Here is a 23,788-nt window from a genome sequence, read left to right as displayed (position 1 = left end):
GAAGCATTCAGAGGTGGGTGACAATTTGTATGGAATCTGAAATTAAAATTTTCATGTATTAGAAACATATGTGTATTTTTAAGTAATAAGATAAGAAATTTAGAGAAAATGACAAAATATTTCCACGTAAAAAAAAAAAAAAAATTATTTTATAATCCAATTTAACTATGATCCTGAAGCTCATTATCATAATTATCGTCATCGTCGTTAATGATATTTATAAATACTTAATATAATATTTATCTAATATTTATTGCAACAAGGAAACGGTGTTCGAAGATGGCTATCTAACACAGCGACACTCCTACACAAGTGAAAGTGCGCCGAGATTTCGAGTAGGACGTTATTGAAACGAGATGAAACGGAGGCTGCGCGAGTGTTCGCCGCTGATAAGGGATGCCCCGCCCTACAACAGCCCTCTCGCGACAGTCATCCTCCCGCGTCGTCCTCACGGTCGTGGAATCGCAAGGGTCAAGTTGTTGGAGGGTCCAGGAACGGTGTATTAATCTTGGGGATTAAGCGGACAAATCGACGGCAGATTAATTTTTAAGATGCCGTAAAATGAAAAGGATTATCTCGACGCTTAATTAACAGTTACGCTACATCGTTTTGTAATTAATCTTTTCGCGTTTCTTCTTTTTTTTTCACAAATTCTTTATGTCGATGTCTTGCTAATCCGGGTATATTGGAAATAAAAAAATGCGTCAGATTTGCGAAATATTCATAATTGTTGCAGCTTTTAAAATCGAATTAAATTTGACATTCATAAAATATAATAAATTTTCCGATTACGTCGTATGTATGTGAATCGTCAGTATAAATGATTCTTCGGATTTTTATCTAAAAATGCATGGAATCAAAGACCGCGATAAGAGTCACGTGAGCCAATCTCGCATGCGGTGGTGGTGATATTAATACCTTATTCTTATTCATTGGCACGCGTAAATTGGGTCGCGAGTTGCCAAGCCTGTGGGAAACCGCTACAAACTATCCCCTATTAAATTCGATGGGGGACACCCGGGAGCCTTTCTATCGATTCTCGTAATGGTATTAGCTATTTTTCAAATTTCCACAATATCCGCGATAATATCACATATAGGTACATAATATATAAAGAATATAATATTAAAATAATATGAAAATATATAATATAAAATATATAATATATAATATATATGTATATATATAAATAGATAAATATATAATATATAATATATAATATATATAAATATATTAATATAAAATATATAATATAAAAATATATAAATATAAATATATAATATAAAAATATATAAATAGTAAAAATATGTTAACGAAATCCCTAACTGCACACAAGTTCGAAAGATGTTCAAAGGACGTCTAGAGAATGTTTAACATCCTGTGGATGTCCTCTGAACATCTATCGAACATGTGTTTTGTTAGAGATATCTCAACAGAAATGACGACAATTAATTAACTTCGAACAAAACAATTTTAGAAAAGTTTTTTCAAGAAAATAACATTGCATTTTTATGTATATTATTATATTGTGTATATTGTAACTATAAATAGCAATAACGATAAGAATAATGAGCTAAAGATACATACAATTAATTATAATTAATCTTAAATACGAGAAAAAACTGATATCAATTCAGAAAGAAATGATAGATGATGCATTAGTGAAAAACTTTTCCCAAACAATCAACTTTCGATTAGCCGAATCTCCGTGATTCGAGGAGCATAAAAAAACGTGAGCCCTGCTTACTATACATTAAGGGTGAGAGAGCGGCTACCCCCTGTCGTCAAGTGGCCACCGGGTTGTTTTATTATGACACCTCGGGAGGGTGCTACAGATTTTCCAGTAGGATGCGCCGGGGTGTCATCGTCGGAGCCCGATTAGATGATCGTATCATTCTTGATGTTCATTCGAGCGCCATTACGAGCCAATCTGCGTGGGACCTGGTCTTAATCCTGAAATGCAATATGCGACGATTATTTTTAGAAACTCAATAGATAATTTTTAATATAAATTTTTAGAATCTAAAAATGCAAATTTTCTCTGATTGATATATTCTAGTGTTTCAAATTTTTTCGACTCTACAAAATCAGAAAATTGTATGCAAAAATAATTTGAAGAAAATTGATGGGATGAGCAATTATTAGTATTTATAAACTGCGATATGTTTTCACTATTACTGTTTATGGCATTATTTAAAAATAATTCATAATCATGATAAAGTTATTATAATCTCAAGAATCAAATATATGAAAGATAATATACATACATTAAGAATAAAAATTAAGAAAAAAGAGAGAAAAATTGAATAATTTGCAGAGCTTAATATGATCACTCTTGTCAATAAAACATCGTTTGTTTTCCTAAAAGTTACTCATTTGCTTATCATGAGAAACAAAAAGTTATTCTGTTCGCGATAACAAAATAGTTGGACGACAAGAGCGATAAGATAAGATCACGTGAGACTTGACACGCATCATTCTTTATGCGATGCAGGAAGTATCTTCGAAAATGAGTCGAAGCAGGAAGAGAGTGGAGACAGATTTGTTCTTTTGTATACGCGTAGACACACGTGCACTGAAAGATAACGAGCAATATCTTGCAGCTTCTCTATTATTCCATGTCTATTTAGAGCTCAAATACTCAAATTCGTGCAATTTAGCAATAGCATACTGATCTTACTACTCCTTAAATATGTATAAATTGCAACAAGTATTTCTAATTATATTTGAAAATATTAATAAAAAGCAAGAGCACGATATATAAAAAATTTCAAAATATATATGTATATAATAAAAATAAAAAATATAATAAATATGTATATGTAAAAAATAAAAATAATAAAAATAGTATATATTTATTATAATTTATTACAATAAATTATTTACTGAATGTGTAGGAACATTGCGTGTGTGTGTATGTGTATGATGCTAGATAATTTTAAATATAAATTATTTAATGCCAGACCCCCTTCTAGATATAATAAATATGGCATTTTAATCTCGGAATAAAAGGCATATAAAGGACACGTGCATTTTACCCTCGATTGCCAAACGCGTGTCCGATCGTAAAGCGGCTAACTTTTTCTACATCGCCAATTAATCCATCATAGATACAAAAATTGCTTGTAATTTAAAAGTAAAATAAATTTTCTAAACTCAGAATATGCTTTCTCCAAACTTTTTTACTTGACAATCTTTTAAATGCCGATGGTTTAAGCTAAACATAAAGTAAAAAAATTAAAATGCACTTTTTTCATTGCTGTTATTATTATCGGAATTCTTTAAATTATTAAATTATTTTTTTAAATCGACATAGAAAGATAATTGATACTTGCTAAGAAATTAATCATTTAACAATCATACAAATTATACAAAAATGTGAAAAGTATGAAAGTGACACATTTCTTATCACGTGTTACGATGTCACACATCGTAAAATCTTTCGAGCAAGAATTACGCAAATCAGGAATCAATGTCGAATAAAGCATGAATCTTGCATTTTCACTGGATATACGAAGATCTGATCCGCGTGAAGAACGTCGATACAGGGATGCTGGATGGAGCACGGATGGGACGGACCTGATACGAGCTCCACCCATAAGCCTGCGCTCCGCCCTCGTGAAATTCATTTACCCGGAGGGTCACCCTGGACTCGCCGACTAGTCAAATCGTCTCTTTCGACATCGGTGTTACTCTCCATCACGATCGCAATGTGAGCCAGAGATCTCGTTCTCCAAGTCGATCTGTATCATTTAATTTCACGGTACTATTGGCTTTTTTGTGCGCGACATGGTGAGTATTAATTGTTTCGTGTGTGTTTGTGTCTAATGATTATTATTTGTGATCGCTCGAAAACGTGTGTTCTATAAATTTTTCCTTTTCTACAACTTATGTGGATCTCAAGATGTGTTGTGTACGAGTGTTTGCGAAAATATGCGTTTGAAACGTCACAATTGTTATATACTATCCTTAATTATAATACAATAATTACAATACACAAAAGTTTCTTTTGTTGAGCCGTAATTATTATTATGTTAGTCATTTTTCAAAGATCTTATATATATTATTAAAAAAAATGAGCGTGCATCTGTATGTATGTATTGTGCTACTCGTCGCGAACATAAAATGAGTAATATAGCATTCTTATTTAATTGCATAGCTTATTGTCATCGCGCAATTTATTCTTAATTGACAAAAATACAATTTAAATGATAAATAACATCTCTTCTAAATTTACGAATTTTTTATACTGATAGGGAATCAATCATCCACATCGCGGATAGATATTTTGACGAAGAATAATTTGAAATAAGAAATTGTGTTAATGTATAAAATTATTATTAAAAGAAGACGCAAATATACAAGCGGAAATACTTCCTTTTTCATATAAATAAAACTGATATGTGAACAGCAAGCAGTGTATATATAATGACTAATGCCGACATAAAGATAAATCGAATGGTATATATATCTGTTGAATGTCAGGGACAATTGAAGAAAACGCGGTATCAACTTCCTGTTGGCGTTATGTAGGCTAATTATATCTGAGATTTGTCGACAGTGTCCATTTAACAAACTTGTTTTATTATTCTTGTTACTGTGAAGATTTTATTCTGATTTCTTACGAATCAGTAACAGATTAGTTTTCAAAATAGACTTATAGAGTATAGAATTAGTGTAACTGTAATGATCTTTATATGATTATTCGCTTCGGAAAAGGAAACATGATGAATGTCATTTACAAATGATAGAGTAAAACTTTTACTGCATATGTTTGTTCATACTTATCCATCCTTGCAGCCAATGTTAACGTATAGCGGCTGCGGAATAGGAATCGCGGATGCTGAAAATGGTTCCCCAGCGGGATCGTTATTGTCCGGCGAGGGAGAGTTTCCGGAAGAGGCCGGCGATTCCCCGGGTACATCAAGGGACACCGAAGAAGAGGCGACACTCTCCGATGAATTCTATTCCCACGACACCGACGACGAGGAAGATCAAAGCAAAAGACGTCGGGATCGTTCTAGTTCCGTGAGCGAGATAAAAAATCTTTCAAATTACAAGATCTCAGTTTTCATATTAAATATGAAATATAATAAATTTTACCGTGATCTCCCCAAATCCGTGGAATATCGAGACAATAATTGTTGCATTAGCGATAGTTCAATGAAATTCGTAATAATCTCGCAGCTAGACGGCATTTCGTCTTCCGGAAGTGGTCATTTGGGATCGCCTACGCCTCGTGTAGGTAACTTCGGAGTCAGAAAGTTATTCACCAACAGTCGCGAACGATGGAGACAGCAGAATGTGAGCGGCGCCTTCGCCGAGCTTCGCAAATTGGTGCCGACCCATCCGCCGGATAAGAAACTGTCGAAGAATGAGATATTAAGGATGGCGATAAGGTAACGTTCAGCTGAAATAAATATTAATCTCAAGTATAAACAGATATTAATATCCATACAGTTTCAGTCATATATTTTTGAACAACTATGAGAAAAAAAAGGCAAAAGTATTTCCTTTGTTTTAAAAATAATTAACAAATACAAAGATTTGCACCTGTAGATATATATTCTTGAATATTAAAACAAATTTAAACAGAAATATATAATATAGAGACATTTTGCAATAATATTTTAAGGATAAAGAGAGATTAAAGAGAGAAAATTTTTGAATTATTTGATATTTGAACATGAAATGATGACAAATCTCGTTTCGTAGGTACATAAGATTGCTAAGCAATGTTCTCGAGTGGCAAAAGGTTCAAGATCGCAATGGGCACGACGTGCGCATCAAATGCGAGTCGCATTTGAACAATCAAAATCACGTCGCGTATCACGCGAAGCCGGCTGTGGCGTATCTGAAACAGGAGAAGCAGAACGTGTCGGAGAATTCTCACATATTTCGCGTTAATTATTCCGCGCAGAGGCATAACGCGACGTGCGACAAGAACGGCAGTTTGTTGATGATCGCACCGACCGGGCTCAACGTAGCTATTCCCACCGGAAAACGTTGTATCACACCTTCCATCATTGTTACCCAAGGCAACTTTCACAGGTAAATTGCGACGTTAATTTAGTTCTCTATAAAAAATATAAAATTAGAAAAAAATCGATAGATATTTGAATTGTTTTTTGTATTTCTTAATAGAGTAATAAAGCACAAAGGACTCCGTATCAAATACATAAGATTTTGGCTTTCGGTGGAATTAACTGTTTTTTTTCATATGTTGTATAGCTTATGACTTGTTGAACAAAAGATGTTAGCAGCCTCAAAGTTAAATATTCGATATTGTGAGTTACAGCCAGTCAAACAACTCGCAAAGTCCTAATTTTTCGTGTTTGATTGGCTGTAAATCAGTAACCATCTATTTAGCTTTGAGCCTATTACATTTTTTTGTTCAGCAAGTCATAAGTTACAACATGTGAGAAAATAAGCTGATTTTACCGAAATTCAATTTCATCTAGGATTTTATGTAGGTTTAAAAACCGCGTACTAATCATATAAAATTGGTAAGATCAGCTGATTTTCTCATATGTTGTAGCTTATGATCTGTAACTCAGTAATTATCCATAATTTATTCAGCAGAACATAAGCTATAACATATGAAAAAAACAGTCAATTCCACCGAAAGCTAAAATTCTATTTGGTGCGGGGTCCTTACTGGTTATAAATATTTCGTGTATAATATTGCTTACAACGTTGTAATATCTGCAACATTCGCAACAGCAACAACAATGGAAACCTCATACGTTCCCCATCGGGTGGACGATCCTCGAGTTTCCCGAAATCACCGCAGATCTCATCAAACACTAGCGTGATATCCAATGGATCCTCGTCGTCTTTGACGAATCATACGCCAGTCACGAACGGAGTAGGTTCGAGCGGGTCAAACTGTGCTCAGAAGAGATTCAAGATCGAACGAGAAGACGATGAGCAGACTTCGAGGGACTGTCGAGTCCCGCCGCCGCCTGCTCACAGTGTTCCGGTCAGGAAGAGAGTCAAAGTCGCCTTCGTGAAGGATTCGAGTTCGGGATTCCGCGGTGATTTGTGTGGCGCGGATCGCAAATGAAGCTTGGTGAGAGATACCTGTTTATCAAATGATCGATTTACTTTTAAACACATTACGTACATTCTGTAAATATTGTTTTCTTGCTGTATTTGACAATAATTAATACGATATAAAATCGAATAACTTTTTGAGAAGATGAGAATTTTGAGTTAATATATACATATATAAAAAAATCTTATCTCCTCAATTAATCAAATTTTAAACATACTTTTCAATTCGCGCGCTAAACTATATTTTTGTGTTATATGTATATAACTCTGTATTGATTTAATAAAAATTTCGTCTTGTTACAGAAAGAATATTTTTCTAAAAATATTAATATCTTACTAAATAATTTTGTCCCGTTCTGTTGAAGACTATAAGATATTTCCAACTTTTTCAATTTTGATTATTGAAAACTGTAATACACATTAACAGATATTTAATAAAATACATTTTTGTTAAAGCAAAATTACTTGCTGAAAAAATTATTAAAAGAATAAGATAATTCCGTGAGATATTTTATATCTATAGATGACAAGGGGGACGTGTTCCTCAAAGAATAGTTTATTATGTATTTTGTTATACCGTTTGTATTTATTATATCGCAGTTACGTTCTGGATTTTGGACAGTGACATGAAAAACACGAATAGGAAACTTCTGATTACGTAGTAAACCGTTGTAAATTTGTTACAAATACATTTTTATCAGGCTTCTGTGTCTCCGTTGATCGTAGGTGCTATATTATTGTAGAGCTCTGTAACAGAATATGTCGAGTTTCGTACATCCATCCGTTTACATATCGTATTATTATACGTTGAACACAGTAAACGACAGTTGAACGTTTAACAATTATCTATAGACAACGGATTCCATTGTATAATCTCCAAGATAATTTATATCTTATTTTATATTCACCTTGGAGATAATTTGTATCTTATTTTATATTTACTTTCGTAAATATTCTAACTTATCAATCTTTTCTCGTCTTCATACGACAAAAATGACGAACATAAGATTATTAACACATTGAATATCGTCGCAATGAACTTTTTGTACAACGTATTTACACTTACGAATCTTATTGGGGAATCCATCTCGTCGCACAGCTGTTTGTTCCCTCTACATCGAGAGTACATAATTATGTACTTGTACTTCCGCACTTGTACTTCTTGTCCGTAAACTTTAATCTAAAACTCTGCGAAAGCGGCGTTCATCTCGCGCCGCTCTCGCAGGCGTTCCCTACGTCAGGTATACTTTATACCTGGTGCTGTCTCTCTGCGGAGGTTCCGACGACAATTTCTTGGGGACGTATCGCTCGTCGTTGAACTCGATCGGCGGCACCGGAGTGGACGGTCGTCGCTCGTCGCTCTGGCTGAAGGCTCTCCTCGGCGGCGGCTCGTGAGTCTTCGTGTTCTTGCACTCGACGCTGCCTCGCTTACCGAGGTTCACGCTGACGTAACTGGCGTCGCTGGTACGCGAATCCCTCTTCGAGAAGTCCACCTCTACGTAGCTGACTCGCGAGTCGCGCGATCTCGCACTCGCGTCCGAATTTCGCTTGTTCTCCTGGTTCACCAACGGTCTCCTGATCGGTGTTTCCGGTTGATCCCGCCTGATCATCGGCGATTCCGGCGGTTGCCGGGACGCGCGCCGAACCTTCTCGTCGTAATCGTCCGAGTATGTGCGTCCACGAGCTCGACCACGAACCCGTTCCGTATTGCGATCCTCGCTGTATCGCACCCTGTCGTTGAACCTTCGTAGACGCTCGTCCTCCTGCTCGTTCGTGAACTCGCTGGCGTCAATGCTACGCTTTGGATACGACGGCCGTCGTCTGTCCTCCTCCTCATGTTCAACCTTGGACTAAGGAAAGTATAAGGCAAAAGCGAGGTATGTGTTGACTTCATAAAGCGTATATCGTTTATAAATCTTAATTCGCGTACCTTGAATATGTCGATTCGGTCGTTGAATTCCAAATCTTGACTGTTTCTGCGAATCGGTCGATAATTGCCTCTCTCCTCCTCGCTGCTACTCTTACTGATCCAAGCGTTATCGCTCTCTGAGGTTCCCGTTCTTTTCGGCCACTCGTTCTCCGTCTTGAAGTCGTACAAATCTCGCATACGTTGACTGAGTTTGTTCGCTCGCTCGTTAGCGTCGACAAAACTCGAAGAGCGATCTCTGCCGATATCCAACTCGTCTGCAATTAAATATCGCAGGATAAATCGGGAGACGTGTATAAAAGTCCTTGTACATCGCATACCTTGTCTTTGTAAATGCTCTTTCTCGTTCTTCGCTGGTGAGAACTTTCTGCAGGGTTGCCACTTAGAAGCATCCGCGTCCTTGCGCGGCTCTTCGTCCTTTTTACTGTGCTCCGGGGAATCTCTTCTCTCGGGATTTCTTGGAATGGGATTGGGTGATGGGCTTTTGGCGAAGGTTATCCATCGGGTAGCCGCGCTCTGCGTAATCTCACAGCCATCTCTTGCGAGAGGAGACGATTCTCGGCGAAACTTCGCATCGTTAACTTGTGGTATCCACCTAAAGAAGATTAGATGTTCGAGGTCGAATTTTTGCTTCAAAATCACAAGCAGTTACTATTTTATCTGCACACATAAATACATGTAAAGCAATAACCTCGAGTCTCGACAGATAAAGGCTAATAATATTTATGATTAACAATCGTAATTTTCGACTGCAATAGATTAATTTACTTGTATCAAGAACGTTTAGTTGTAATTAATTATTAAATTAGAATTCGCGAAAAAAGACATCATCACAGAATCACAAAATTAATACCAATTCATGCACATTCGTAGGGATTTTTTAAATTAAACTATCTTCCAATTCTATTGAAAATAATTATCCCATAAGAAAATAGGGAAGAAAAAAATATATAATACATTTAAACATTGAGACATTTGAGTATTCTGTAATGGAAAGTTATATCGTTAGTTAGTTATTTTTATAATTCTCTTTGGAATCGCGGCGAATCACAAACATACAAGGAGCGTCATAACGTGAAAAAATATTAGCGACTAGTTCCGGTCGGTGAAGCAAACCAGGCACCACTATGTTTTCACGTTGGACCGTTCGACAATGATACGTGAATTTCCATAAACCATCAAAATCATCTAAAAAGCTAATTCAAAAATCGCGCACAAAATCGCTACAGACAAGAAAAAAGACGAACACGGAAGAAAGAGAGCAGAGCAACAACATCTGACCGAAACTAGACGCCATTACCCGTTGGAGGCTCCGTAACGACTATCAATCGCGTCTACGAATCTCAACTACAATCCCGATCACGGCATTTCTCTTTGCTTTTGGACGTGGAAAATGTGCGTGGTCAACCTCGTGGCGATGGTGCGCGGATCGCTGCAGTCCGTGTGCCTTCGCTGCTCGACGATGCTCTTTTCGACGCTCCTCGTGGCGGTCACGTCGGTGCTGTAACTCCTGATGGCGGAGGGTTGAGATCGACCGATGCTCTCGGGCTCGATCCTGGCGTATCGATTCTCAGCTGACGTAGTCGTCGTCTCGTCGATGCTCTCCTGCCGCTCGTCCCTCGACGATCTCTTGATGGCCCCCGGCGATTGCTGCCCCCGCGGCACGTATCTCGGCAACGGCATCCATCTCGACGTGTCCAGTTTACTGGAGTCGGTGATCTCCGTGTGCCGTCGATCCTCCACGCGACGTTCCGTATATTTCTTCAAGCAGTCTACATCTGCACTGCGGCTACGCTGACTGCGCGGTGGTCGAGATGGTCTTCGTTGTTGCCCGTTGTTCGGGCCGGCCCTTTCCTAAAGTTTAAGCGAATGTGTCGAGAGAATGATGTGTTTTGGAGTAAAGTGCTTTTTTATACACAAGGCAGATTTGACCGATATTTTTTGTGCTAGTTTATTTGTGAGCTGTCACTTTATTTAGGATAGAAACAATAAATGAAAAAAATAATATTATGGAATCTATAATAAGGAACTTTGATCAATTGTGTAATTAGAAAAAGAACATATTTGATAAGGGTCTTTTGTTCTTTTTAATTTTTGTAAATATGAGTATCAAAAATATCGCATATTGTGTTTTTTAGTTTACTGATTGTAAGCTTCTTTTTTTAGCAAGATATGCCGAGTTTAAATTATACGCATTTCATATTAATATAAAGATTTTTCTTATATAAATGGTATATAATGACGACAATTTTTGTTATTAATTTATCGACAATTTTCTAAACATCTTCTCATTCTAGTAAAAAGATTGTTTTTATTACATAAAAAGATAGGGAGTGGGAGAAGAAGGGATAAGTTATTTAATAAACTCCTAACAATTACTTTGTCAATAATTCAATTTTTTCGATATAAAATATTCTTCGATAAATACATCATCATCAATCAATGTATTTATTAAAGAATTAAAAAATAAGGAATAATATTTTTTGCATTTTTTAATTATGCAAAAGTATGGAAGTATAAAGGCAACATCGTTTATCATTTCACACATGGATTACGATCACAAAATCGAACTTCCAGCAAAGAAGACCGCCGACAAGGAGGCGCGTATCGGATATTACCTAAGTAAGGTGAAGCCTTGCATAATCGGATATGTGCAGAATTCCGTGCTCCGCGGATGCAACGTGCAAGCTGGCGCCGCACGCGCGTGGATTGATTCTGGAATTATGCAGCTCGGTTATTTGGGTGCTGCACGCCGCCGCTGGATCGCCGCTGGATTCTAGACTACCATTCCAGAATTCGTTTCCTGCGGAAAGAACACAAGCGCTTTGCGAAAAATATTTTGCATAACATTTTCTCGCCAGTATAATAGCGAGCTTATTAAATACAGCATTAAAATTAATAGAAAACTAGCAATATAAATAAACAAAAAATGAAATAAAATAATCAGAATGTTTATATAAATACCGGGAAACGAGTTTCCATCCCAGGCATAAATGGCCATTAGCAATTTATTCGCATCGTTAGCTCGAAATAGCCTGTTGTGTGGTTCTCTCAGGGCGAAATGAATTTTTATATCTGAAAATTTCATTTATTCAGAGAAGAAAGGATGTTTGTGAATACTATATATTTATTATAGGATATATAATTATTATTTACTAACCGCCCAGATAATCGCCGTTTCCTACACCGCCGCATTTCTGCTGATGGAAGTAGGAGAACATGATGTCAGAAACATGCTTGAGCTTCTTGTTCATCTTTTTAATCGCGATCTCGAACGTTTTCAGGAAATAGACCTCTTGATCCTGAATTATCCTCCAGACACCTACGAATCGTCATTTAATTAGTCAATGATCGAAGAGAAAGATACATAACAGCTTCGATAAATCATTAATGTAAAATTCAAGCTTAATCTCGTTGTAACGACAAGATAATAACTGGATAACTATAGATAACGAGATAACTAACCAAGACCAAAACCGACCACGTGCAAGAATGCGGTCGTGTTTTGCTTCTCAGCACGAGTGTTCGCGTCGAGCAATATTATCTCTACGGTAAGCAGGGTCCTCTTCATGTAATTCTCGATATCAAAGATGGTCTGGCTGGTTAACGACAGGTAACGTTTGTTGTCTTTCGATTTAACGCGCTTCACGGTTTCCTCGTAGAGCGGATGATAATCGGTGCCGTAAAACTTCGCCCATAAAACACGCATCTCGCGTTTCTCTTCCGATGTACCATCCACCCCGACTCCATATCTATCTCATATAAATTGATTCTATCAACAAAATTTTCGCTTGTACGATGAAAAGAAAAGGAAACTTTACATACAAGTTGTATTACCGTTATAAAAACAATAATATAAACCGGCTAATAAGAGCCACCGCAAGAATTAATAAATATTGGAGAGATTAGAGAGACATTAATAGATGTTAAAAATTAAAGGAAGACATATTTAATATACTAGTCTATTCAATAATTATAACGTTGTATTAAATTTGACTACCGTTCCTCGAGTTTTGAATTAACGTAGCATGCTAAAGATTTTGAGAGAGAAATGCTGTTTATCTTATATCTTTATTATAATCAATATTGACGATTAAGCAAAAACATATATCGAGATGTCCGACGTTATCCAGCGTGATGCGAATTTTATTTGCAAATCATTAAGTGCCGCTAATAAAATTTTTACCCTGTAACGCAACACAATTATTATGGAAAAATATTATTGCTTACCCGTTATCTATATTGTTTTGCAACGGCGTGATGAGAATATCTTGATATTCCATAAATCGGGGCCTTCCGAACCTACGTGATAAATGAAATATAATACAATTATATACATACATTTATTAATAAAATATTTTAATAAACTTTTGACGAAAATTTTCTCTATAGAATCTCAGCGGAAGATAATTATATGTATAATATACAGGAAAATAGAAATATAAAAAAAAAAAGATAAAAATATCTCGTTAAGAATTATCGGCATTTTTTTGTGGCGATTTCAACAATCATTATGAGAAATTTTTGCAGGTATAAATAATCGCACGCGCGAAGGTGATAAAAATAGAACACGCATCTGCACAGACACGACAAGAACATGTCGCAGTGGTTTGCGCGTATAAAAATATTCTTGCAGAAGGCAGGGTTAAATAAAATGCATAAAACCTTGAGCCAACGACACCCATAATAATCCCACGAGGTTGGACTGTGTCTGGGTCACCGCTCACGATGCCTCTGTTCTTTCGCGAGCCGTCGTTTATGAACTCCGTGTGAGACGACACCACCATCATCGCCGATAATTTTATCTCGTCGTAACTCAAGCAATTTCTTAGGACCTGTTTGTCAAATAGTAAAGGTGATAGCTTATTATCGCTGTCGCGATATCAAAAGGATAGAAGACATTGGATGTATTATAAGGAGTAACTCTATACATTGTTTTTTAATATCTTATGTATTATCTTTAAATTTCCAATATTGGTAAACATATGTGACGTTATATCGATATACAGAGGAAACTTAATAGCCTGCAATCAAGTACAAAATAAAGATAGAGAGATGAGAATTTTTATTTAAAATATTATTTTACAAAAGCAAAACTGAAACATATTTCAGAAGTTTTAATTGTATTTAATTAATTTAGCAATTGAAATATAATCATATGTTTGTAGTATTTATTTAATATTTTATAATGTAACTATAGAGAGAGAGACAGAAAGAACAACACAAGCGCGCGCCATTCCCCGATTTTATATAAAAAAGAATGATATTTTTATATAAAGTTTGTTCAAACATGATTAATATTTTTTGGCAGGAATCAGCTGATTAAAGCGTTAATTTGCTAATTAAATTTTAAAATAAAAATATGTTATAAAAATTGAAGTAATAATGTTATAAATAATATGTTATAATACTTTAAACTTTAAATAATATGTCATAATTCTTTAACCTCAATTAATATTTTTGACAATTATCAGCTGATTTCTGTCAAAAAATATTAATCGCAGATAAGGCATTATAACATATTATTTACAACATATTACTATTTTACATTTTATAATCTATTATTATTTTAAAATTTAATTAGCAAATTAACGTTTTATTAATATTTTTTGACAGAAATCAGCTGATTAAAGCGTTAATTTGCTAATTAAATTTTAAAATAATATGTTATAAAAATTAAAATAATAATATGTTTTAAATAAAATGTTACAATTCCTTAAACTCGATTAATATTTTTGACAGTTATCAGCTGATTTCTGTATCATTCTTTTTAACATAAAATCGAGGAATGACGCGCGCTTGTATTGTTCTAGTTCCTTTCTAAAAAAGGCATGTTAAGTTGATTCTCGCAAGTATTGTTGCTTCTTTTTTTAAAAGTATTATAACATATTATATTACTTACAAAATATTATTATTTTAATTATATGTTGTAAATTATATAATGTTATAATATATATTTATTTGTCCGCGATTAATATTTTTTGATAGAAATCAGCTGATAACTGTCAAATATATTATACATATATTGATTTTTATTTTTGTTACTTTATTGTTAATTAAAATATTTATATATCATTGTTAGTTAAAATATTTATTATAATTTAAACATTATATAATGTAATTACTTTATAAAACATTTCTTTTATTTTGATTAAAAAAAGAATACATACTTACCAATGGTTCCTTCTCATTGTTTGTACCAACACTCTCCCATCCATCGATACCAGTCTTGTTGTCAATTAATTTCCATCGATCATTGGGACCGTAAAAACAAATAGCCCTCTTCTCCAGCAGGCGGTGAATGAATTGGACGAGGGTTAAGTTCTTGTATAAGGCTTTCTCGACAGCGCTACCATACAACCGCTTGTGTTTCAACCAACTAGCAATTAAGGGCAGCATCGCCTCGTGTATCAGCGGATATGTCGAATTCGCGTTTAACTGAATGAACAACAAAATCGAAAGATATCGAATTTGCAATTGCATTGAATTTAATCAAAATTATCGCACGTCATAGAAGATAAAAAAAGAACTCGGATTTAAACCTACGGAGAAATGAACACAGTTATGCAATATGGAACCAATCACAAATTTTTTCGATTTCGAGATTTTTATTGCAAATTGTGCCTGATACATTAAGGCATAATTTGTAATAAAAATCTCGAAATAAAAAAAATTGGTGGTTGGTTCCATATTGCATAATTGCGTCCAATTGTAATCTCTCTCTTTAAGAAAGAGATACACAAGATGATAATCTTCAGAAAATCTAAAGTACAGCGTTCTCTATCGAATTTTCAAGTAATAATGTTTTTAATGAATATTTAATCAAGTGTCTGTTATTCTTCCCGACTCGTACATTTCATTTAATCTTCGATAAAATAATTTGCTAGGTTTACGCAAACCTCAATGATCTCCGCGCCGATCCCCCTGTCCCTCAGGGAGGCGCATCTCATAGTGCTAATTGGAAACTTCACGGGGAATGCTTCGCTCCGTTTGATTAGCTCCGCCAGACTAGTCGGTGGCGGCACGGAGACATGGAGACACTTTTTCAGCAGCTCTTTCGTGTCGTCGTCGAAGGGCACGCCATGGGGCGAGCCCAGCGTGTTCTCCCACGATATCTCCGGCGGATCCTTCAAGAGCATCTGCTGACGCATTTCTTCCGCTTGTCGATTACTCTACGAAGAGATAATACCTTTGCGAATTGACTCTTCCGCGAAGACACAAATAAAACTTGCGTACTTACTGGATAGAATATAATCAACATTGAATAGAAATTTTAATTTTTAGTAAAGACGGTAAGCATATGTTTGAAAAAATTTTCTTGAAAAATTTGCATATATATGTTATATTTTTTAAACAGTGCGTTGTTTTTTGTAGAAATTTTGATGATAAGAATAAGAAATGAAGAAAGCAATGATACATTCGTAAGCTTCTGCTGAAAAGATATAAGCAAGTGATTCGTTTCTAAATGATACGGAATAACTTCGCGCATTATCGATGATGTCGAAGCCAAGGGCTACGAAATGGATTGTAAGAAAAATTTTGCAAAACAGCGAAACGTCGTTCTATTAATACAACCCCCCGGCGATTACAGCAAGGACGTCGGTCCCTTTGACACTTGAGCATAAAATCCGTTAAGTAGCGTAAAATGTATCTGTTCATCCTAGCGAGCGGCTTGACGGTCACTCTCTTCGTGGGCGCGCATATATACATACGAATACGTACGCGAACGCACATATACACATGTAAAAAAAATGCACGCACTTGTCTAACGCCTACGGCGGTCCTGCAGTTTGCTTCATTTTTTCTGTTTATCGATTCTGCCACCTGAGCGATAGGGGTGAGCGAAGTAAAATTCACAGGTTATCTCGCATTGTAAAACAATTGTCAATGTTGTTTATTATTTTCCTCTTGCGGACGGAAAGAAAGGATAATGCGTATTGATCCGTTATTCTAAATTTTTATTTTTTGCCGCTCAACTTATTTCATAATTATGCATAAATATTTTATATTAAACTTATTTATTTATACTAAATTTTTAATATATAATTATTTAATTTAATTAATAATATGTATAATTTTTTAAAAATATATATGACAAATTAAAAAAAAATCATAGTTGCACTAATAATTAAAAATATCGATTTCTTAGACAAATTGTATCAAATTTATTAAATTTTTAAAATTCCCATAAAACTATTACTTGTCATAAATAAGTAACGTAAGATATTAATTTATCCAAAGAAACTTGTAAAACAAAAAAAAAAGATTAAATATTATATGCATAAGATATACATATTTAAAAAGTATTAAAAAATTACATATATGATAACAGAAAGCAATAAAAAAAATAAATTATAGTATTGTTTATACATAAATAGGTTCAGCTACTTTGCATTCTAGTCAACAAATGTTATACAAAATTTTATATAATAAACAGTAAAAGCAATAATATTATAAATAAAAAAGATTTCTATCTGTAATTTCCATACGTTAATATTAAGTATAACATTAAAATAATTGCAATAAGAATAACAAACAACAGAAACAAGAATTAAACAACGAAAAATGCTGCCGATTTCGCATATTTGACATACGCGCGCTTGATCAGCTGATTGCGTGATTAAAATTACAATCTTCTCGCTTATATAATCAAGTTTAACCGTATATGTCAAACACAGATAAGCAATTGTATGAACCTTTTACAATTCAAAGTCAAAGATTAATCAACTACATTTTTTATTTATTTTTTATTTTTTAAATTACTTAATTTTAGTGCGAGAACATAGCAGCTAATCATGATTAGCGCTAATAATGTGCTTTGGTATTAAAATTAAGAAACTTATAAAAGATAAAAGTTGATCAATTTTTTCTTAATCCGTATAATATTTCCACGATCGTAATGTAAAAACAAATAGCAACTCACCTGACGAACGCAACAAGCAAATAGTGACATGCCCATGGATAATCGTCGCGTTGAAGATGAAAAAGAACAAAAATTTTCCTTCTCTTTCTTTATCAGATTTTCTATTATTCAGAAGTACCACAATTTCTAACAACAGTGCGATTTCGCAATTGATTATCACGATTCATAGATCTCGTCTCTTAATTTCTTAAAAAAAAGTTTTCTTAAAAAAAGTTTGGTCCTTTTAATTCTTAAATATTCAATCTTCTTGATCAAGCTTCTTAAAATCCACGACACACAAAATTCATTATCTCTTAAGAGATAAATATATGTAAAAGGTGTGTCGAACGAAATTAAATCCGGGATCTATTCATCAATCGATTATCAGTCCAACTCCTGCACACACGGAATCACGCGTTACTTTGAAACGGACTTATGTTGATATGCGATCGATCGCAACTTTGGGATCGATGACGATCTCGCGAGCGCCGCGTCGCATTGAATTTCGCGGAATTGCGAAGCGATAACGACACGTAAACTTTTCTCGCGCTAAACGACCGTGATGCGTCTAAGGATGACGTGGTCGGCAGCTACTGGACCTGGACCGCCACTGTTTGGAACACACGCGCACTTGCAACGCGGTGCGCGCGCAGAGATCCGTCAGTACACGGAAAGAATTTTCTCTTAGAATTTACCCTGAAAATCATGGTAATGATGGGACAATATGGTATGGAAAGAATTTTATGAAAATTTCTCTGATTAATATTTATCACAATAAAAATAATAACATCTATCACAATAAAATATAAAACATGTTTGATCAATTTTATTAAACTGTACACTAAAAAAAATGATTTTGCAACTATAGCAAAAATTTTGTAGGTGCGAAAAATTAACTGAGGTAGATAAACAATTAGCAAATATTGTAATATCGTATATATTTTGCACGTAATCAATCTAAATGACAGAGACAGAACTAAAAAATTCTATCTGTGACAAACGATAATTCTATCTGTGACAAACGATATTCTATCAGATATAAAAAATAGCGATAATTTTTGTTGCGATATCTAGACATTTTTTTGCGTGTATGGTAAAATTACTCAAATATGTTTTATATTTTAACGTGTAGATATTATTATGTTTATTGTGATAAATATTAATCAGAGAAATTTTCATAAAATTCTTTCCATACCATGTTGTCCCACGATTACCATGATTTCAGGGTAAATTTTAAGAGAAAATTCTCTCTGTGTAGAGACATTCTCTATAATACATCGTGCTATTTTTCCGCGTGGCAATAAAAAAGAGCAAAGGTCCTATCTGTTTGATTGGACATCATTTAGCTCAATTTCCGCTCAATCTGTGCTGGCATTTTACGTAAATTTTGCAGAATAGATCGACTTAAGACTTATCTCTATTAAAAATGTATAATGCAAGATGTTGATTGAATTATTCTATTTTTCAAATTGCATGAATTATTGCAATTATTTTGGGTTAGTGATAATTCTTTGCGAAAAAATATATCTTCTCACACTTTTCAAAAAAACCTTTTCAAACTTGAATGTTTAATCGTTCGAGAGTGATTATAGCAATTAAAAACGTTTTCTGGTATATAAACTTTATGCGATGTGAGGGAGCTTTCAAAGTATGAAAAACTATATAAAATTACGGCGCAAAAACTCTAGATAATAAAAATAGATATAATAGACAGTATTAATAAAGTAATAAAGCTGAAGTGCAGTATAAAATATACAATATTTTAGAAGAATAAAGCATTTCTAAAAGAAGCGCGTGCATACACACATACATTCTCGCGCAGCAGAAGCGTAGATATACATATATTACATATTATATACCTAAATACACGCATGCATACACAGAGAGAATTTTCTCTTACAAGGAGACTTACGGAAGTGTAACTCACCGATTTTAATGAAACTTTGCTTACTTGTAGAACATCGAAAAATAATCGACACGTATTTTTTTATTTCGGCAATGGTGCAGGTTTAAGGATAGAAACCACCCTTTGAACGTTAGGGGTGGTCTCCAAGCATAGACAGAAAACAATCATTTAATTTAGAAGAAAAAATACTTCTAGGGAGGTTTTAGTACAGCTGATTCAGAATCTGACGTCAAAATTACAAAATTCAAAATGGCGGATCCAATATGGCGATTACATCTCATGAGAAAAGGGTGCTTTTTAAAATAGAAATCAGAAAACATTACATAAATAAATTAATAGAAAAAATGCTTTGAAAGCTTCTCTAGAAGTCTCTAGAAGAAACCTCCCTAGAAGTATTTTTTCTTCTAAATTAAATGATTGTTTTCTGTCTATGCTTGGAGACCACCCCTAACGTTCAAAGGTTTCTATTCTTAAACCCGCACCATTGCCGAAATAAAAAAATACGTGTCGATTATTTTTCGATGTTCTACAAGTATGCAAAGTTTCATTAAAATCATAAAGGATGAAGATTATCGCGAGTGATGTAAAAAAGCTTGAGATCTTCGACAGCTGGTCCCATCTGGCCCGTAGAAAAAGAACAGGAGACCCAGTTTGTTTACGAAGCTTTAAATAGATACTGCACTGAGAGAATTTTCTCTTTAGAATTTATCCTGAAAATCATGGTAATCGTGGGACAATATGGTATGGAAAGAATTTTATGAAAATTTCTCTGATTAATATTTATCACAATAAACATAATAATAGCCTAGTTTACACCGATCATTTGATACGCGTATCAAGTACTATATCTGTATCAAATCGTTTGATATACGCTCGGTATAAACGCTCGCGGATTATTTAAGTCTGGTCTGGTTCGATACTCCTGACTCGCGAGTATCAGACCAAGTTGGTACGCGTATCAAAGGATGCCAGCACGCTGTAAACGCATCAGATTTGATTCCGATCGCATTTTCTCTGCCACTACTGTTAAATTGAGGTTAGGTTAAAAATCGAATTAAGATTCTCAGATTTTTAGAATTTTATATAACTTGAAAAACAGTGAAATATTTGTTCTTTTTTGGACTGAAAACCTAACTTAATCTGTTTTGAAATCGATCGGTGTAAACAGGGATTTAACGGTGTAAACTAGACCTATATCTACACGTTAAAATATAAAACATGCAATGTTGAGTAATTTTACCATGCAGTTTAGTAAAATTAATCAAACATATGTTTTATATTTTATTGTGATAAATATTAATCTCATAAAATTCTCATAAAATTCTTTCCATACCATATTGTTCCATGATTACCATGATTTTCAGGGTAAATTTTAAGAGAAAATTCTCTCCGTGTATCTATGTGTGTGTATAATTGTTATAATTGTGTGTATACAATTATTAAAATGTTAATTCGACTTTAAAATGCCTTTACCTTCATGGCGCAACTCTGATGCAATGTTATCGCAACACGTTTTGGTGCTGTTCTGTTAACTGTGACTCGACAGTTGGAAAACAGGTTTATATATCGATTACAGGAGCGTATCTAAAACATTCGGGGCATCCCGGGATGATAATTTGACTTTTAATATATTAACTAGAAATGAAATTAAAAATTTAAATATATACAGAATCTATTATGTATACATATTACATCTTGTAACTAGATCTTTTCGTTGCTTTTTGGTCAAATTTTGGCAAATTCATATTGTTATCTTAACTTTATCGATAGCAGGCTTCATGTTGGCTGCTGCCATCTAAGGCACAAGAAGTCTCTTTAGTAAACCATTAATTTAAATCAGCGAGATAAAGATTAGTCATTCTCTTGTGAGTCATTACATTATCTATATGTTAGTAAACTTGAGTAATTTTTATCATTTTCATAACAATTGCAAAATTATTTAAAGACGTGCCCGTAAAAAAGAATAACGATTTTATTCTCGCTTTTATTGAAGTATAATAAATTTATAAAATATATAAAATATAATATATATAAATATATATATAAAATAGTTATAATAATAGCTCCAATATTTAATATATGATATATTTAGAATTTATTGCAGAGTGTCAGTTGAATTTTTCATTAAGCATATAATGAGCGCACCCTTTTAGAACCTTAATATTGCCTTCAAATTGAGATCTAGAGATCTCAGTATAGCAAAAAGTGAAAATCAATTCAAATTAAATTGCGTTTAAGGATCTTGTTCTTGCAGTGAGTTTTTAATTCAACTTGCATCTAAGAGTAGTTAAAATTCAACTTCTCTTTTTCTCACTATTACTGCAAGTGATAAAAATATGTCATTAAAAATATTAGAAAAAATTAAATAACTGTCTAAGTAACTTGTGTACTTTTTTTCAGTAAATTTTGGTGACAATAAGTCAGTGAATAAAAACGAGTAAAACACCGCAAATTAGGAATTTGTGTGAACAGTCGACATCTGTGAAACATTATAGAAAGTACGAAGTCAAGGAACAAACGGTAATATCATTCAACACAATGTGGATTATAAATAGCAATTGAATAAAATAATAAATCTATCATTTGTATAATTCAAAAATTTTTCGCACAAATTGTTCAAATGATATATATACAATATTATTTGAAAAAATATAGATAAATTATGTATTTATTTTCGATTTAGTTGAAGCTGTCCAAAAAATAAATTCTTCAATTCAGCAACAGTAAATTAATTATAATTTATAATATAGTAACAAAATTAATTATAAATAAAATCGAAAATAGTAGGAATTTATGATAAATTTGATATAAATTGCTGCATTACAGTGAATGTAGAGGCGATGACTTGCACATTTTTTAAGATTTCTTTTATCCTTGTAGTAATTAAAATAAGAGATAAGTAAGTTTGTATATATGACATTTTAGTAATTTAATAACAAAGGGTTGATAAAATAATCTTTTATGTATGCGGATAAACGGTACATCTTGCGGCGCAACATTGTGTAAACCGGAACCGGTTTTATCAATTTACATCGTCCGGTAAAAGTAAACCGCATGCCTATAATATAAACAAAGTGTCTAGAATAATTTCTAATCGTCTTGTTAAACACATTTAACAATTTCTCTCCGTAGAATCTCAGTCGCTGAAAAATCGTTAAACCGCGCTTCTCTTTTTTTCGAGAACTTGAATTAATCTTTCTATTCTCGAATTAAAAAAAGTTTAGTCATTTCAAAATTTAGCTTTGCCTCGTTATGTTGATAAAAGAGAGACTAATTAAATATTGTACACGTATAATATTTTTTATAATAAAATACAAGATTTTACTTCCTATAAACAAATCTTGCTTCCTATGTAACAAAATATATATGCGCACGTTTTTATCCAAGATGATTATGATACATATAAATTACAATATGTAAGTGATAAAAATGAAAATTAAATAAATATAATGAATGATTCAATTTTTGTAAACGTCATCAAAAAAGGTTGGAAAACGAAAAACAAATTTGTATGTCTGAATGTTTCTAGTACCATTTCCCCAGAGATCGACGTTCTCTCTAATTCGTCCGATACCGTTTACGTATATATTTTTTTTTTTTTTTTTTTTTTTTTACGTTTGCGGTCAACGAGACATTGGCAGTACGCGAGGTAGAATGCGAGAGAGAATGACAAAAATACACCGATAAAACTCAGGTGAGCGACGAATGGTGAACGTACGGTACGTCGCGTCGTACCGTTTTGGTGTCGTTAATCCCTCTCTCTTTCTTTTTCCTCTCTCTCTTACTTGTTAGCGTAACTCAGTGCCGGATTAGCGAGCGTTTTAACAACATATTGACATAAAAAAATAATTTGAAAAAATCGTAATAATTTTTTTTATATAATTATATAGAAGCGTATTGAAGTTGTTGTTAACAAAAATAATCTAAATGGAACCCATGATATAATTTGAAATATATGTATGTATATGAAATACGTTCTAAAAAGAAATTTTCAACT

General features: G+C 33.7%; 3 protein-coding genes across 7 annotated transcripts; 1 reads left to right on the top strand and 2 right to left on the bottom strand.

Annotated features, from left to right (window-relative positions):
• Positions 1 to 3,043: 3,043 nt before the first annotated feature.
• On the top strand, positions 3,044 to 7,066 carry Hlh3b (Helix loop helix protein 3B). Of its 2 annotated transcripts, XM_083037969.1 has the most exons (5): positions 3,044 to 3,792; positions 4,801 to 5,028; positions 5,188 to 5,399; positions 5,716 to 6,051; positions 6,724 to 7,066. In XM_083037969.1, exons 1-5 carry the CDS (start codon positions 3,790 to 3,792, stop codon positions 7,064 to 7,066), a joined length of 1,122 nt encoding a protein of 373 aa, XP_082894095.1. In that variant the 5' UTR covers positions 3,044 to 3,789. The 2 variants fall into 2 exon arrangements, with proteins under 2 accessions (XP_082894095.1, XP_082894094.1); XM_083037968.1 differs by lacking the exon at positions 3,044 to 3,792 and having other exon boundaries at positions 3,878 to 5,028.
• Positions 6,946 to 11,184, bottom strand: LOC145935992 (uncharacterized). The gene is made up of 6 exons (XM_083037840.1): positions 11,176 to 11,184; positions 10,392 to 10,837; positions 9,304 to 9,578; positions 8,987 to 9,240; positions 7,394 to 8,906; positions 6,946 to 7,083 (listed from the first exon to the last, which is right to left on the bottom strand). The coding sequence occupies exons 1-5, from the start codon at positions 11,182 to 11,184 to the stop codon at positions 8,289 to 8,291; spliced, it is 1,602 nt and encodes a 533-aa protein (XP_082893966.1). The 3' UTR covers positions 6,946 to 7,083; positions 7,394 to 8,288.
• Positions 10,701 to 21,357, bottom strand: LOC145936076 (ADP-ribosylarginine hydrolase CG2909). Of its 4 annotated transcripts, XM_083037963.1 has the most exons (10): positions 17,907 to 18,576; positions 15,883 to 16,155; positions 15,158 to 15,421; positions 13,649 to 13,818; positions 13,214 to 13,285; positions 12,449 to 12,735; positions 12,144 to 12,305; positions 11,948 to 12,058; positions 11,602 to 11,786; positions 10,701 to 10,837 (listed from the first exon to the last, which is right to left on the bottom strand). In XM_083037963.1, exons 1-9 carry the CDS (start codon positions 17,940 to 17,942, stop codon positions 11,602 to 11,604), a joined length of 1,560 nt encoding a protein of 519 aa, XP_082894089.1. In that variant the 5' UTR covers positions 17,943 to 18,576; the 3' UTR covers positions 10,701 to 10,837. The 4 variants fall into 4 exon arrangements, with proteins under 4 accessions (XP_082894089.1, XP_082894090.1, XP_082894091.1 ...); XM_083037964.1 differs by lacking the exons at positions 10,701 to 10,837; positions 17,907 to 18,576 and adding an exon at positions 21,265 to 21,357 and having other exon boundaries at positions 11,363 to 11,786; XM_083037965.1 differs by lacking the exons at positions 10,701 to 10,837; positions 17,907 to 18,576 and adding an exon at positions 19,798 to 20,155 and having other exon boundaries at positions 11,363 to 11,786.
• Positions 21,358 to 23,788: the final 2,431 nt, after the last annotated feature.

Source organism: Prenolepis imparis, unplaced genomic scaffold, assembly GCF_030444845.1.
Source record: "Prenolepis imparis isolate NDT839.2.m4 unplaced genomic scaffold, iyPreImpa1.0 SCAF_5, whole genome shotgun sequence".
NCBI lineage: Eukaryota > Metazoa > Arthropoda > Insecta > Hymenoptera > Formicidae > Prenolepis > Prenolepis imparis.
Note: the sequence above shows the minus strand (reverse complement) of the source record. Positions and strands in the feature narration are given on the sequence as shown.